The 17,755-nt window shown below is 48.8% G+C and overlaps 1 protein-coding gene across 5 annotated transcripts in view; it reads left to right on the top strand.

Annotated features, from left to right (window-relative positions):
- Positions 1 to 12,279: 12,279 nt before the first annotated feature.
- The window catches only part of FFAR4 (free fatty acid receptor 4), a 38,580-nt gene continuing 33,104 nt past the window's right edge, over positions 12,280 to 17,755 (top strand). Inside the window, exon 1 of one of the 5 annotated variants that reach the window (XR_014253095.1) lies at positions 12,280 to 15,224. Coding sequence is in view for 4 of the 5 variants with exons in the window: in XM_082423892.1 (XP_082280018.1) it covers positions 14,658 to 15,224 (567 nt within the window). In the remaining variant the exon portion in view is untranslated. The remainder of the gene's footprint in view (positions 15,225 to 17,755) is intronic. The other 4 variants (XM_082423892.1, XM_082423893.1, XM_082423891.1 and 1 more) reach the window with 4 other exon arrangements.

Here is a 17,755-nt window from a genome sequence, read left to right as displayed (position 1 = left end):
GTGATGGTGGCCGAGGCAGGGGGTAAAAAATTTAGGGTAGTTTGATATACACTTTTTAAGAAATTTAATTAAAGGAGCCAAATAAACGAGGCACTTTATCAGCAGGGATTATCACCACCATTATAGTTGAAATGTATTGAGGACTACATGCTAAGGGCTCTATGTGCATGGTCTAATTTGATCGTCTCAGCAGTGCCATGAGGCAGGTACTATTATCATGCCCATTTTACCGATTGGTATAGTAAGGCTCAGAGAGTTTAATAATTTACCTAATATCATAGAGGGTGGTGGCAAAAAATTGTCTGGTTCCCAAGACGACAACTTTTAACCATTAAGCTTTATTTTCTTTAATTGAATTTTTAAAAAAATTTATTTATTTTATTTATTTATTTTTTGGCTGTGTTGGATCTTCGTTGCTTTCTCTAGTTGAGGCGAGCGGGGGCTACTCTTCCTTGCTGTGCACATGCTTCTCATTGCGGTGGCTTCTCTTGTAGTGGAGCACGGACTCTAGGCACACGGGCTTCAGTAGTTGCAGCACGCAAGCTCAGTAGTTGTGGCTCATGGGCCCTAGAGCTCAGGCTCAGTAGTTGTGGCACACGGGGTTAGTTGCTCCACAGCATGTGGGATCTTCCCGGACTAGAGATCAAACCCGTGTCCCCTGCATTGGCAGGCGGACTCTCAACCACTGCGCCACCAGGGAAGTCCTAACCATTAAGCTTCAGACCTGCTCCCAGATTCAGGGTACTAGAAGAAAATTTGGTAGGTGTTTGCTCATCCATTACAGTGTAACAGTACAGCCCCAAACCTAGTGCCTTAAAACAAAAACATATTACTACCTATCATGGTTTTGTGGATTGATGGGACCAGTAAGGTTGTTCTCTGTTGGAGTCTCTCCTACAGTTTCAGTCAGATGGTCCAGCTTTGGAAGTCACACAGTGTCACTTCCTTTGCATTCTGCTAGTTAAAAATGGGGCACAGGACCAGCATAGATTCAAGGAGAGGGGACTGCATGCAAGGGAATAAATACCAGGAAGCATCCTTCCTTGGGGCCATTTGGGAGACCGATTATCACGGTGGACAAAGCTAAGTGAGCAAATGCAAAGCGTCCCTGGCGTGTGTGTGGGTGCTAATCTCTTAGAAAGGATTTTCACATCCACCTCTCATGTGCTTTTTCGTAGCCTGGCAGGCAGGCAGACCAGGGCAGGACTAGATCTCTATTTAACAGACATAGACACTGTCACTCAGTGAAATTAAGTGACTTAACCAAAAGTCACACAGCTTCTAAATGTGGGCGTGGAGTGTGGACTTTGGTCTTCTGACTCCTAGCCTTGCACACTTTATAGATTTTTCCTAAACTGCTGATGCTCAGAACTCTTTGTCACTTCGAGGCAGGAAAGAGAAGACAGAGGCTCCACCAGCAGAAAGTAATCAGGAGGAAAGAATCATGGGTCTAAATTTAAAAGGAAAAAGGATATCAAAGTTGTTAGAGTTGGGTTTTTTTTTTGGTCTTTTAATTAATTAATTATTTATTTTTGCCTGCGTTGGGTCTTTGTTGCTGCACGCGGGCTTTCTCTAGTTGTGGCTAGTGGGGGCTACTCTTTGTTGTGGTGCGTGGGCTTCTTAGTGCGATGGCTTCTCTTGTCACGGAGCACGGGCTCCAGGCACGCGGGCTCAGTAGTTGTGGCTTGCGGGCTCTAGAGCGCAGGCTCAGTAGTTGTGGAACTGGGGCTTAGTTGCTGTGCAGCATGTGGGATCTTCCCAGACCAGGACTCAAACCCATGTCCCCTGCATTGGCAGGCGGCTTCTTAACCACTGCACCACCAGGAAAGTCCGTGTTAGAGTTTTAAAAACACCAACTAAAATAACTGATGCAGGAATGGGCATATATCTACTGCTTATGGGAGTATAATTTGGTGCAAAATTTCTGGGTATGCAATAGATGCCAAAAGCTTTAGAGTTTTGCAAAATATTTGACCCAGAAATTCCATATCTAGAAAATTTCCTAAAGACATAGTCATGAATGTGGGGAAATAGTTATTAGGATGTGTCCTGTAGTATTTTTGCTAACAGGGAAAGGTTAGAGGCAATCCAAATGTCTAACAAGAGGTGTTTTGTTAAACAATGAAAGACCATTCTGCCATTAAACTGATGTTATAGAAAACTATTTAATGTCATATAAAATGTTCACAACATGATTTATAGGAAAAAGCAGATTTTAAAACCATATTATATATGCCATCTACATTACAAAAAACCATACATGTATCCATACATACAGAAAAAGAGACAAGAAAGAAATAATACCAAAATGTTAATAATAGTTATTTAAGGATGGGGGGGATTCTAGGTTATTTTTCCTTTATTTTATTTTTTTCTTCCTTATATTTTAAAATAGTTTATAGTATGTATTACTTTTGTAATGAATTTTTAAAAAGGAAAATCAGAAAGGGAATTAGGAAAATATAGAGGATTTTAAGCTAGTTTCAACAAACCAAATGGAAGGTATACATAGGAATAATATAATACCTTATATTTGACTCTTCAAAGTGCTTTATAATTCAAGGTCTAATTTGATCTCTACAACAATTCAATGAAGGAGATTGGACAGGAATTATTTTTTTTTTATGTGAAAACAAGATTATTTTATTATAAATGCAAAGGATGTTTAAGGTCAAATTCTAAACAGAATTAATAGATAACAGGTGCATAATGTCACATATCTCAGTTCATTTTGGCAGAGGTTTGTGAAGGCTTGGCTTTCACAGACGCAGGGGTCTTCTTTCAACTGGACAGGAATTATTATTTCTGTTTTGTAAAAGAGAAAATGAGGGTCTAAGTGATAAGTCTGCAAGGTCAACACAGCTAGTTAGTGATGAAACCAGCACTTGAGCCCAGATCTCCTGGGCCATTCGTGGACCTCAGATAAAGTCACAGCAGATGCTGAAGTCACACCTGGCTTTGAACTGGCACATCCACTTTTCATGTTGTGGACCCCCGACCCCTGTGGCTTTAGCCTACCCAGAATCCCTTCTCCATCTCTCTGGTCTCAGCATTTTGACTTTTGTCTACAGAACCTGCCCTTTCCCAGACTTGGTCCAGATCCAGGGATGGGCATGTAACCCCAACCCAGCCAATGAGAGCCATCGTTGGGAATTCTGCCAAAAGTGTTAGAAAAGAGTTTTCTGAGTTTGTAGGAAGTGGGCAAGAGCTACTGTGGCCTCTGTGCTCCCACTAGGGGATGAGCTGCCTGAAACAGAGCCAGTTCAGAGAAGAGAGTCAGGAGGCTGACAGAAGCTCGAACAAGTTGTTTGTGTTCCTGGATCCTGTGTGTCTAAAGCCAGATCCACCTACTGGCCTTTCTGCTTACCTGAGCCAGAACATGGCTTTTCCCCTTTCTTTTCCCCCTTCCTCTTCCCCTCCTCTTCCTCCTCCTTCTTCTTTTTTTTTTAAAATTTGGACTTTAAATTTATTTATTTATTTATTTATTTATTTATTTATTTATTTATTTATTTTATTTTTGGCTGTGTTGGGTCTTTGTTTCTATACGAGGGCTTTCCCCAGTTGCGGCAAGCGGGGGCCACTCTTCATTGCGGTGCATGGGCCTCTCACTATCACGGCCTCTCTTGTTGCGGAGCACAGGCTCCAGACGCGCAGGCTCAGTAGTTGTGGCTCACGGGCCCAGTTGCTCCGTGGCATGTGGGATCTTCCCAGACCAGGGCTCGAACCCGTGTCCCCTGCATTAGCAGGCAGATTCTCAACCACTGCACCACCAGGGAAGCCCCTCTCCTTCTTCTTTTTTGTTTGTTTAATTTTTTTTAAAGAGTATGCAGACAATTTTTAAAAATATTTAATTTGTTTATTTTCTTTATTTTTTGGCTGAGTCGAATCTTAGTTGCAGCACGTCGGATCTTTCGTTGCGGCATGCGGGCTTCTCTCTAGTTGTGGTGCGTGGGGTCCAGAGCGCGTGGGCTCTGTAGTTTGCAGCATGCAGCCTCTCTTGTTGAGACCCGTGAGCTCAGTAGTTGTGGCGCACGGGCTTAGTTGCCCCACAGCATGTGGGATCTTAGTTTCCCGACCAGGGATCAAACCCGCGTCCCCTGCATTGTAAGGCGGATTCTTTACCACTGGACCACCAGGGAAGTCCCAGTTTGTTTAATTTTGAGTGGGGTTCCCAGCCAAGATTTCTGACAATATACTCTTGGGTCTCAGTTTTCGTAGCTGTAAGATGGGGACATTAATAGTAAAGGGCTGCTCACCTCCCACATGGGGTTTTCTGAGATTTACGGAGTCAATCACGTCAAGTGCTTGTCCCATAGGAAGGCAGTAAATGCCACCTATTATTTTTAACAAGTTAGGAAAGACTGAATTCAGAAAAATCTCATCCCCCTCAGTCCCCCTCCCCTGCAAAAGAAAGAAAAAGACTGCTCCATGCATAAAAATATAGAGAATAGATTCCTGAGTTATGAGAAAAGAGAAAGCGCTGTCCACTTCAACCTGGAGTTGCTCTTTCTTACTTTACGGTCCGGCAGAGGCTTTGGCAGCAGGTCCCACCCCCCCTCCCTTCTCACACCCTCACACGTTCCCTCACAGCCTCAGGGTCCCCACTCAATGCCAGGTGATGCCGGGCCCTGGAAAAACGTCCAGTTGGCAAATTGTGAGAAACAGCAGGAGCTTCGAGAGAGGAGGAGAAAGGGGAGGTGAAGTGGCTGGCAAGACAGAGGTGGCTGATTTTGCAATGCAGCTTGGAGAGAGGGAAAGTAAACTAGGAGAAAGTTAGCCAGGCCTCACAGCCTTGTTCCTGCAGTGGTTATATAAAGGAAGGACCTGGTGCCTGCCCTCAAACAATGCTCAGTTAAGGCTGCTGTTTTTCCAGGGAGCTGGGACTCTGATGACGCCAGGTCAGAGGGCTCTGAGGTTAAGAAAAATGTTAGCACAGGAGGAGCAAAATTCACATAAAAACCCGCTCTGCTGCATTAAACAGAAAAGGCATTATGTAACTTGCAGGATCTCTGAGGTGGGGGTTGGGAGGGCAGAGAATTGGTTTTGGAGACTTCCCAGTCTGGGGGCTGGACCTCAGGGCACAGACTTCGTGCTCTGCTCACACTGTTGGTGCTGGCCACCGGGTGCCGGAAACCCCTCACCCCCAAACGGATTCTGTGCAGCGCCAGCTCCCTCATGTCCTCTCCTGGAGGCCAAGTCTGTCATGGGGTGTCTGATTGGCTAAGCCTAGGATACATGCCTTGCTGCAACGGAGCTGAGAAAGCCAGCATCAGCCTGTGACCTTGGGGAGGCAGGACCCACAATGTGGGAAATCTTCCAGTTACGGGATGGGGTTCAAAAGGGCATCCATAAAGTATGTATACATCCCCCAGCAGTATTTTGTATTGTGTGTGTGTGCATGCACGTGTGTGAAATAGGCATGTGATCTATGTCTCAAGGTCTCTTTTCCACCGTGTCCTCATCCTTAAAAATCCAAAGACCCATCATTCAAGCCCCCACCGGCAGCAGGAGCCCAGTCTCCTCATTTGACTGAGTTCAGACCACAGGTCCGAGTACCACCTGGTCCTCACTTCTCCTCGCGGTTCTGTTCCTTCAAGTCATTATTGCCTCCCAGCCCCCACCCCAGATGTGGACCCAGGGCTCTTTCTCCCCCCAGCCTCTGAAACGAAGAGCTGATACACTCCTCAGAGATACACCAAGCCCCTGGGGATGACGCTTTCTCCTAATGCAACAGAACGCTCGGCTCTGATTTGTCACATCCTCTCCCCTTAGGACTCAGCTCTGGTTTTCCCTCTGCAGAAGCACAGGCCCGTTAAAGCATCCTGAGATGAATTCAGCTCCCAAAACTAGGTTGCAAAGACAGAAGTCATTTTTTTTTAAGCATTCGTTTTTATCCCAGTTGGAAACCCGTGTGGGGGGAGAGAGTTGAAAAACTGCTCTAATGGGTTTCTCCCTTAGAAAAGCCCAGAAAGCAGATTAAGGGCGATGCCCCAGATCAGTCCCTGCCCCACACTCCCGGTGACCGTGTCTGTTAGGAACCCACAAGTCTGGACAAGGGGAGGTGAAACCCTGGGTGGGGACTGATTCGCTTGTTCCTTGGCTTTCCCACATATACCCTCCCCCTTCTAGAGATGTTCATGCACTTGCCTCGCCCCCAGCCCGATTCATTTCTGTACGTCACTCAGTGCTTGTCTGTTGAATGAGCGACCAGCTCCTCTCTGCATCCTGCCTGAGTCCTCCAGGAGGGTCAGCTACTAGTCCCACCTCTCTCCATGACATTTCATCCAAGACCCTTTTGTAATATCCACTCTGTGGTCCCATATTTATCTATGTTGTGTGAGTTTCCCTTTAGGGCAGGGACTATATATCATTTGCTATGGTGTCCTCAACAACTGGCAGAGTGCCTGTGTGCTTTTTTAAAAAATTAATTAATTAATTAATTTTTATTTTTGGCTGCGTTGGGTCTTCATTGCTGCGGGCAGGCTTTTCTCTAGTTGCGGCGAGCGGGGGCTACTCTTCGTTGCGGTGCGTGGGCTTCTCACTGCGGTGGCTTCTCTTGTTGTGGAGCATGGACTCTAGGTGTGTGGGCTTCAGTAGTCATGGCATGCGGGCTCAGTAGTTGTGGCTCACGGGCTCTCGAGTGCAGGCTCAGTAGTTGTGGCGCACAGGCTTAGTTGCTCCGTGGCATGTGGGATCTTCCCAGAACAGGGCTCGAACCCGTGTCCCCTGCATTGGCAGGCGGATTCTTAACCACTGCGCTACCAGGGAAGTCCCCCTGTTAGTGCTTTTGAATGGAGAGAAGAAAAGATGGATGAATAGATGGATGGATGGACACCTGAGCTTTGAGGGACAATGGTCACTGTAGCCAGATGCCACGAGGGGGCAGTGTGGAGCAGCTTTTCAAGGCCTCCCCAGACTCTGCCACAAGACCCTGGCTGGCAAGGTTTCTAGAGCTTATTTTGTTGAACATCTTCAGTTGTGAGAGAAGGAGCTGAGGTCCCAGAGGGCGACGGCTATGCGAAGGGGCACACCGCTCCTCAACCGGGTGCTTACTCTCTCCGTTATGTACGCCCATAGACCCAGCTCACTAGGCTCTGAGGGCCCTAATGTTCCAAGACCCTTTCATTACCCCGTGAAGCCCTTCCTGAGAGGCTGCCCATCAGCCTCTGGCAGGTGAACAGAGCACAGAGGGAACAGACCACTGAGTGCACCATGCAGCGCCCCGTGTATCTTCCCAGCACCTCCGCGGGGTCTCAGCTTTGGTGACTCGGCCCTCACTGGACTCCCCCGCTCCCTGACATGAGTCTTCTCTCCTTTGGGGACCTGTATCACCTGGGCCCACATTTCCCAGCAAAGGAAGAACCCTATGCTCAGAATATGTCCTACATCAATGATCCTTCTCTCAAAATTTCCTTCTCTTTTGTGTCATCTCCTCTAGCTCTGCTTGTTAATTTCCTCTCTCTCTCCTTTTTTGGCGGGTGGGGTGTGTGGTTGGAGAGAACACTGATACGGTGATGACTCCCTCCCTCCCCTCCTAGCTGTCCACGCATTTCACACTCCCAAGGACCAAGCCTTAGACAGCAGAGAGGTATCTGGACGACACACAAAAGCTCAAAATTTCATTTTCGTTCATTCATTTATTCATTCATCTATTTAATTACTCCATTATCAGAAATATTTTTAAGCATCCACTATGTGTCAGGTGCTGAAAACAATAACACAGTTGTACAATTATCAAGTCCTTACTCTGTGCTAGGCCCTGTGCTAAAGGCGTGACAGTCATTATCGTTACATGGGCCTGTGATTATTATTTTATAGATGAGGAAACAGAGATCTAGAGACATGATGTCACTCGCCCCAGGGAGCATAACCAGTAAGCTACAGAACCAATCACCCAACCGTGGAGGCTGCCGCCCATATGATGAAGCATTTCCTGCCAACATTCATTGCCGGGCTTGTGGCTGCTCGTGCCCAGATTCTCCAGAGTCTGCATCTCTGCAGGAGCAGCAGAAACTCCCAGGCCTGGGTTTCTGGCCACGTAAGTGCATTGTAACTTTGTGTCTCCTGAAGAGGAATTCCAGAATGTTCCATCAAGTTCAATTCTGCAACTGTACATCTCTACTCTGAGTGGGAGCCAGCGTCACCTCAAAGCTGTGGCTCCGAGAAGATCCCATCCAAGGTCACTGGGATGGGAGTCAGGAACTTGGGTCTGCTCCATTGGGCCTAACCAGCCATGTGAGCTGGACCCTCTCCCTTTGCCCTGCTGAGCCCTTCTGCTGCCTCATCTGTAGAATGAGAGACTACACTACCTGCCCTGGATAGCAGTCCTCAGGAGGAGATAAGAGCATGAACATGAAAGGTTTTTTTACATTTGGAGGTCTTGTCTTGTATAAATCCATGTGTCCTTATTATTGTCATGGTCTGGGCTTGTGTGCCTGGACTGAGTTCTCCTGGAGTCCTAGAGCAGAAGTTCCTGGCTTTTAGGACCTCACAGGTCAGGATAATTTTACATGGGGTTGTTTCTTTCTTTCTTTTATTTTATTATTTATTTTATTTTATTTATTTTATTTTTGGCTGCGTTGGGTCTTCATTGCTACACGCGGGCTTTTCTCTGGTTGCGGCAAGCGGGGGCTACTCTTCATTGTGGTGCGTGGGCTTCTCATTGTGGTGGCTTCTCTTGTTGGGAGCACGGGCTCTAGGCGTATGGGCTTCGGTAGTTGTGGCACATGGGCTCAGTAGTTGTGGCTCGCGGGCTGTAGAGCGCAGGCTCAGTAGTTGTGGCACACAGGCTTAGTTGTTCCATGGCGTGTGGGATCTTCCCGGACCAGGGCTCAAACCCATGTCTCCTGCATTGGCAGGCGGATTCTTAACCACTGTGCCACCAGGGAAGCCCCATAGGGTTGTTTCTTTTTATAAAAATACTCTGTCCTAAAAGAAAAAGAAGTTTAGCATAAAAGTCAGCAGAACATAACCTTACAATTAAAAGTGGATGTATTTAGCCTCGTAAAAAACTATGTAGTCTATATTTTTCTTGTTTCACTTTAGACCAGTGGAAAGTGAAGCAAGGACGGGCTTCTGGGAGCCATTGTTGGCGACTGTGTGTGGTTGGGTGTGTCCCCCACCTGCAGCCAAGCTCTGGGCAGTAGAGGTGTATCATCGGGCAGCCATGTGCATTGGGGGAACTGAAGGACAGAACAGAAAAATAATGTTTCAGGAAATTTTTAAAATGCATATTATAAAATAATGGGTGCACCCTGACCCCCAGTTTGTAAAGTACCTGTATGCCTACAGGCAGCCTCGGATGCACAGAAAAAACACTGGAAGTCTACACAGCAAAACTTCACGGGGTTATCACTGCATGGAAGAATGATGGTTATGTTTATTTTCTCTGAGTTATTTCTTGCATTTTCCAAATCTTCCTGTTTTATAATCAGAAATATAGAAGGAATAAAGAAGTAAAAAAAAAAAAAATGATGCAAGAGAAATCTTGCAATATACTGTTTAAGACCTTGGCCAATGGTCTTCTTGGGAAATGCAGAATTTCAGTGAAGCCACATCTTGGATTGCAGAAGGCTCCTTTGGGACTGTGCTGACATCACCCACCCTGTCTTCACATTTCTAGGGCCTGGCCTGGTGCCAGGCGTGTGGTAAGGATGGAGCCCCCAGTGTGCGTTGTGTGGGCCACTTTCCTTCCTAGACTGGCCAGTGTGACTCCTCACTGAGAGGGGCCCACAGAGAAAAGCTGCCACTTCCGTAGAAATGGACCTTCTCTGAATTGCTTTCCTTTCTGAGTACAAAAATTTGTATTTGCAGCTTCTTTTTGGAAGAGTGGAGCAAGGTGCAGGAATTCCCTGGTGGTCCAGTGGTTAGGACTCTGCGCTTCCACTGCAGGGGGCCCGGGTTTGATCTCTGGTTGGGGAACTAAGATCCTACAAGCCGTGCGGTGCGGCCAAAAAATAAATAAATAAATGGAGCAAGGTGATCACCAAATCCCTTTTATGAGTTTAAGTTTCTATCTTAGAGGCAGTCTGGTTGCCATTAAAATAAAGACCATCTTTAAAGCAACAAGCCTTGGGGAGGCAGATCTTCCAAGATTAGGCATCTTGGTGACAAGCAACAGGAGTTAATTCTGGCCAATTCAAGCAGGAAAGAAATGCATTGGAAAGGCTCCCTCTTTGTCTGCCTCAGGAAACCAAGTGTCGTCACACTAGGACTCCAACCGTCAGGCCCGGCGCCAGCCCCTCTTTGTACATCTCAGTCATCACAGTTGCTATAAGGCTGACCCTTGCATCTCCTCAGGCGAGATTCCCACAACAGTGAGCTTGAGGACAGTCCCCAGGCAAATGGTTGGCTTGATGGAACACACTGTTATCCAGTCAGCACCCCCTAGGTGATAGGTATGAGGGGGGATCTGAGGGCTGGAGCAGAGACCACCAACAAGTGGCAGGACGAGCCAGTGAGAAAGGCCCTGACGGCACAAGCCTGCAAACCCTGCCAGGGACACCCACCTGAGGGGTGCACGCGGAGGCCGAAACCCAGCTAGGCCCTGCTCCCCAAGCTCAGAGCCTTGGCTGCATCCACCTTGCCTCTTCCTAAGTGTCTGGTCACTTTTCTAATTTTTATAAAGCATGGCATGTGTTAGGTATGGCTGGGCCACCAGATCTCATTGACAGATACCTGCCCTGGGCCCCTAGAATGTGAATATTTCACGACCAGGTGCTGATCACTTGTCCCACTGGACTTAGCTTTTTCGTTTGCCACTTTCTACTTGGTTTTCTCTCTTTTGACCAATAGGTGTGATATGGACAGCAGGGGGGATTACAGGCCTGAGGCACGCAAAAGCCCTTGCCCTTTCCCAAGAGCAGCATGGCTCTCATGCCTTCCACTGTGCATGTGCCCGAAGGCCACTCAGTGCCCTTGGGCCTTCTTGGAGAAGAAGCATGAGGTGGCCCTCCCTGCACCTTACTGGCCTGGCTGAGGTGGTTACTCAGCTGTGAACACTCAGGGCAACTTGGCCTGGGGTCTTGTGGGAGCCCGCTTTGATAAGATGGGAGGAGCGAAGGCAGGAGGGAGACTTTCAGTCTTTATGCAGGGATAAGCACCCTTTGCATTCTGCTCCAGAATAGATCCTAATTTTGCAAGGAGATATTCTGATCTCTGCAAAGACTTATGTCTCAAACCCGATAGATATAGATATATAGGGAAATAGGTGATCCATAGACTACCCACAGAGAAGTTTGGAGAGGAAACTGCAGGCTGGAAAGTATTTTCATACAAACTTTATGAAAGTTTTTCCAGAGGGAAATTAAGAAAACCACACACAGAAAAAGTCCCCTCCTCCTGTTTGGTTAAAAATATAAAATAAACAACCACAGAAATCATCCTTCAATTCAGCCATCCCTTTAGCTCAGAAACTAGACTGCCCATATTTATATTTGGTGGATCCTCGTCTCCATTTTTACCATTTTATCTTAGAGTGGAAGAGGCAAAGGAGCATGATACTAACAGTAATTAATGACCATAAGCAGTGAATACAACTCTCACAAGGGCTCAGTCTGTGGTTTCCTATCGTCTTGTCTCCAAGGAACATGTGATGTCAATCCACCCTGGTGACCCTGTACCTGGCCCCGTGGACCAAGGGGATTTCGCAGCCTTGGCCACCTGGGGCCACAGCACAAAGCTGAGCTTCACCAGTGGGTTCGGTTAAAGGGTTTACAGAGTTTGCAGTGAAACTCCTACCAGGGCAATAATTACATTTCTGGCTTTTGCCACAAGGTGGGACTTCACAACAGAAATCAATAGTAAGCAGTAAAGTCTGCTGAGGCCTCAAGAGGACAGGGTTTCTCAGTCTCAGCGCCATCGGTATGTGGGGCTGGACAATTCTTTGTTGTGGGTCTGTCCTGTGCACTGCAGGATGTTCAGCCACAGCCCTAGCCTCTCCCCTACCCACTGGACGCCAGTAGCAACCCCCTAGTATGACAACCAAAAATGTCTCCAGACATTACCAAATGTCTCTGTGGTGGAGGGTGTGTGTGTCTAAAGTCTCCCCCCAGTTAAGAAACACTGCTCTAGTGGCTAATAGCAGGGGCCCTGGAATCAGACTGCTCAGAGTCAAGTCCTAGTGCCTGCAACCTGTAGGAGCACTGAATGAGTTAAAAAACATAAAGGTAGGCTACCACATAATTTATTTTCCAAACCAGAGCAGTTTGAGAGTGAAAGAGGGTTCTAATAATAATCTCATAACCTGAGACGGTCTCAGCAAACAGGGATGTGTGGTCAGCCATTAAGTCCACACACAGTGTTGAGCACAGAGCCTGACCCAGTGTCCCCTGGATGACAGCTGTGCTAAGTGTGTTACAGGTAGGAGCTTCATTTAATCCCCCTAAACCCTATGAGATGGTACTATTATTATACCCTTTTGATACACGGAAAGATTGAAACACTTAAAGCTAAAATAACTCGCCCAAGGTCACACAGTGAGTAGCACCGTCAGGCTTCGGGTCCTGGCAGGCGAGTGTCCATGCCTGTGTTCCTAACCTCTGTCCGTGTGTGCTTGGGGGTCCCAGGAAACACAGTGCTACTCAACGTTCACCGAACCCCACATGGACTACTAGCTCTGGGTTTTTCACAGTTTCAACATTAAACCCATTGAGAAATCTGGGTTTTCAGGGGTTACTGTGATGGAGAGCAAATGCATGAAGATCAGTGTGGAGCAGGAGATGACAGTGGCGGTGTCCCATCCAATTCCCAGCTTTGTAGAGCTCAACAGGGGCACCCATCCCATTAGGAAGCCATTATTTAAGAAAGAAATGAAAATTTTATTTTAAAAATTCATTCATTTGTTGTTTACCCAGATGGCTACTAAGTTGTTAGGACATAAAGTCTTAAGTTATTTGGACTCAGCTGCTTAATAAATGGAACTGTTGGGTATTTCTTTTGGCCTACAGGTGCCATGAAGGTGATGTGAAAGGAGAAAGTTTGGGAACATCTGTACTCACCATTTTGCCATTGGGAGAACTCTGGAGGGTAACGATGGAGAAGGGTTTCTAGCACAGAGACCCCACTCTGGTCGTTCACTCTGGGGAAACCTCTTCCTGTCTCCATGGCACTCGCACGCACGCGCGCGTGTGCACACACACACATGCACACACACGTGCGCGTGCACACACACACACACACACAGCTCTCCTTTCCCTCCCACAGAAACTAATATACCCTGGCTCCATCAGACCATTACCAAATCCCACTTGAGTACCTTTATTTCAATCTCTTGCCCTTTATCAACTGTGTCAGGAAGCAAACTGCTTCTCTTTTACTACCTGTATTTAGTCAAGGTTCAAGCTGAACATCTCCCACTGACATGCAATCTGCCCTTCAGGTCAGAGGTCACATTGCCAACTCATACCCCAAATGCCACAGTGATAAGCAAACACAAATGCACCCCGCCCCCGTGCCAGAGAGCACCTCAGGCTGGTACACCAAATTTTTAATAAATACACAGAGATGATTACAAGACAGATGGCCTGGTAGTATGGCAAAGGGGAAGACGGTGAGGGTGTGCGTGGTGGGACGTTGTCTGGCCAGGGAAGTGGTCACTGGGTCTAAGGCCACAAGCACACTTTCATTCTCTGTCTAATTTACCATAACAGAAAACCAGACAGCAGGGGTGTGGTGGAAACATCTGGGTCAGGGCCTTTTATTACTAACCAGGGGCCACCCTGGACAAGTCACTTCTTGCTGTGCCTCAGTTTCGTCGTCTGTAAGGGGACTGGATTGTCCAGTGCTTTTTAAATTGGGGTGCCGGAGGCACATTCACCACCTGTGTGTGCACTTGGAGTGTCTGTCTTTCCGGGGTGCTAAGTTTATTCAAGATTTTGGGGGGCCCACTCTTTTTACATTAAAGCATTTTATATTTTGTTCAGAACACAGAATTTACATGGATTTTAATTATGGTAATTAATAATTGATGAACTTTCGTGAGCAATTACTGTGTGCCAAGTGTGAATCCCTTTATATGATCCTCACAATTACCCAATGAGATATTATCTCCATTTATAGATTTTAAAAACCGAGGGCACAGAGAGATGAACTAATCTACCCAGTCACATGTTACTAAGCAATGATAAACAACCGGTCCCCTTGCCCCCAAAAAGATCTGGGCCCATTGCAAGGATTTATCCGCAGACCTGTGAGACTTCTCTGGTGAAGCCTGAAAAGCACAGGCCAAAATGATCTCACATTTTGAGATCACAGGTCCAGCTCCGGCACTCCTAAATCAGTTTTAGCTAAATCAGTGGATTAAGGTCATCCTCCGGGTGCCCCTGGAGGATGAAAGGGGCTGGGGAGGCCTTGCGGGGTTTCTGGGGATTCACTAGGTGGGGTTTCCGGGCCGCTCGAGCGCTCCTATTCGGCCCGAGAGCGGCCTCTGCCTGGGCTGCCGCCTCCCTCCCAGCCTGGGTGTTTCCAGCCGGCGTCGCCGGTACTTCCTCGTTCCCGCGCGCGCCCCAGGCTTAGCTCGCAACGCCCAGCGCCGGCGCTGCTCAGGCGGGAGGGGGCCTCTGTCGCAACTGTCTCCCTCTCTCTTTCCCCGCCTTGGCACTCAGTCACCTCCCAGATGAGCCCGCTCGCAGAAGGCTGCGGGCCGCGGGGTGCCCGGCATGTCCCTTGAGTGCGCGCAGGCGGCGGGCATTGGGCCCGCGCGCAACCTGGAGCGGGCCAACCGCACCCGCTTCCCGTTCTTCTCTGATGTCAAGGGCGACCACCGGTTGGTGCTGAGCGCCGTGGAGACTGTGGTGCTGGCACTCATCTTTGCGGTGTCGCTGCTGGGCAACGTGTGCGCCTTGGTGCTGGTAGCGCGCCGACGGCGCCGCGGCACCACAGCCAGCCTGGTGCTCAACCTTTTCTGCGCGGACCTGCTCTTCACCAGCGCCATCCCGCCCGTGCTGGCCGTGCGCTGGACAGAGGCCTGGCTGCTGGGCCCGGGTGCCTGCCACCTGCTTTTCTACGTGATGACCCTGAGCGGCAGCGTCACCATCCTGACGCTGGCGGCAGTCAGCTTGGAGCGCATGGTGTGCATCGTGCGCCTGCGGAGCGGCGTGCGGGGCCCGGGGCGGTGGGCGCGGGCCGCGCTGCTCGCGCTTATCTGGGGCTACTCGGCGATCGCCGCGCTACCCCTCTGCATCTTCTTCCGCGTCGTCCCGCAGCGGTTCTCCGGCGCCGACGAGGTGAGCGCCGGGGTGTGCACGCGGGGCAGGTGTCCGGGAAGGGCTGGCAGACGGGTTGCGCCGGAAACGGTGATCTGGGATGGTCATTAACAAAAACAACAAAACAATAATAGGCGGTTTGCTGCATGTAATCGTTGTGTCACCGTGCGCGGCACTAAGTTTATCTGTGAAACTTCACGATGACCCTACGATGTAGATCTCATAAACGCCCTCCAAAACGTTGTAAGTGGAGTCCCCGTAATGCCTGTAAAGTGCACTGACTATTGAGAGGTTAATGGAGTAAGGGGCTTAGCGGCCAGACAGACCGAACTAGGGGACCCGGAATGACTGATCACATTATAGTAAATTCTGCTCTCTCGCAGTACTCATTATCACACCTATTTACAGATGAGGAAGCTAAGGTACACAGAGAGTAACTTGCTCAGGGTATCTCAGCCTTAGCGTGAGGAGGAGCTAAGATCGCGCTCAGCAGATTCAGTGCGGGCCGGATGAGGGTCCTGCTTTGAGAACGCGGGCAGGTGTGTGTGAATGGGCCGGGGAGAAAGGGCTTTGGAGACCCAGAAACCCCGGACCTAGTGCTGCCTCTAGGGGGGCTGTGACTTTCTCTCCGGAGCCTTAGTTTTTCCAACTGCAAGACGGAAATACTAGACTAGACCATGGGATCTTACCCTGGGAGCTTTGAATGAAGAGTGGCTTCAGAGTATCTTGGGCGCCCCAAATGTTCCGAAGATTCCAGAGGCTGAGCCCATAAGCTTTATTCTGGGCACCGCACCCAGAGTTGTCATTAGGATCATTGCGGGGGTCCAGGATCTAAAGAAGATTCTGCGCACAGTTCATGGCATTGGCTCGAGGCTATTCCTGTCCCACGGTACAGAATTGCCGGCGCAGGTTTGTTCTCTTTGCTGCCCTGCGGCGCCGCTGCAGGGTTTGCGCGCGGAGATTCACCCGGGACACCTGACCTGGACAGTGGCCGGCGGTTCTGGCTGTTATCCCAGTGTTAGGTTCTGTGGGCCTCGCGGGGAGGGCCAGGGACAGAGGTACTTACGCCCTACGGGAAGGCGCGAGTCTCGAGGCTCAGCCTCCTGGAGTGTCTGCCCGAGGCTGGGTTCTCCGCCCCGTTCCTTTTCCCTACGGCGGCGGTCGCTGGTTTTCTGGCCGTGGGACACGAAAGCTCAACCTTGGCCCTAGGAAGGAGTGTGGGGCTTCCCGGCAGAAATCACAGTCCCAAAGAGAGCCCTACGCAGTGACCAGAAGGGGTGGGAGGGCCGGGAGGGAGGGAGGAAGGCTTCTATCTATGAAGGTGAACACAGGTTGACCAGGGGACGTGAACGCAGAAGTGGGCTTCTCTGGACGTTTCCCAGACTGGTCTCTCACACAGGCCTTTCACTGGGGAGAGAAGTCTGCATCCTGTGTGATATATTGTTTTTAACAGAAATCAAACCGAAAAGTCTCTGGGGGGCTGGGATTCTGCCATCTGTCTTTTGATTTTTTAAAGTTATTCTCTCACTGAGTTACAGTGTTTCTTTATTTTTCACAGACTTGAGGGATTTCACAGAACTCAGGGAATTAAAAACAAATAGAACATATCTTAAGGATATCTTATGTTTCCAGACAGGTATCTTTGTGCCTCCCCCTTTTACAACTGTTTTAGGTACACTCTTACTTAACTGGCAAATAACACTAAAAAATGAGGCTCTTGTCACCTCCCAGCCAAAAACCCAGACTAAAACTTCTTGCTGACGTGGACACGGGGGTTGTTTGAGGGAGAAGGCCTTCGCACAGATGCAGGACCTTCTGTGCCTTGCCACTCTGTATTTTACCCCAGGTAGGGCATCTGTGGAGGTTGGAGCCCTACACAGCACTTCCAGAATGACTACAGTTTTACCGTAAGGTGCTTCCGTGGAGATCTGTGTTGTGGTGGCCTTCCCTCAGTCCCCCTTGGGGCTGGGCGCACAGACCCCTCTTGTTTCAATGCAGAAACACCTCCTTGGTCTTAAGAGCCTCTGGAGAGGGATTTGGGGAAAGCCACTGGGAGAGAATGGGTCCGCACAGCATCTCAGAAGATGAGCGGCGAGGTGAGCTGGCTGCAGGACCCTGTTCCCTGAAATTAGTAGAGGTGGGGCTGGGGAGCTTGTAAGGAAAAACTGTGACAGTCCTTTCCAGCTCTCCATCCTCTGTCTTTTCCCCTACCTGCCCCTCAGCCCCCAACACACACATATCCGCACCTGCCAGTAAGCCAACAAACAGAAAACTCCTGGTTCCTCAAGGGCCATGACCTGAATAGGTGGGAAACATCTTACTTTATAGGTGGGCAAAGTGAGGCTCTGCAGTTAAAGAAATAAGTTGAAAAGAATGAGAAATGGCAGGGGGGAGGGGGTGGGGCCATTAAAAAAAAAGAGACAGAGAAGGATCTAGTCTAGACTGAATTGAGACTCACATTTAAAATTAGCAAATGCTTGTTTTCTCAATCCTCTACTCCCAGCTTCCTGGCTGTAGATTCTGCCTGCCCCCTCCTACTTGGACACTAAATA

This window comes from Balaenoptera physalus, assembly GCF_965194825.1.
Source record: "Balaenoptera physalus genome assembly, chromosome: 14".
Classification (NCBI taxonomy): Eukaryota; Metazoa; Chordata; class Mammalia; order Artiodactyla; family Balaenopteridae; genus Balaenoptera; species Balaenoptera physalus.
The sequence above is the reverse complement of the archived record's forward strand: the minus strand, read 5'-3'. Positions and strand labels throughout refer to the sequence as shown.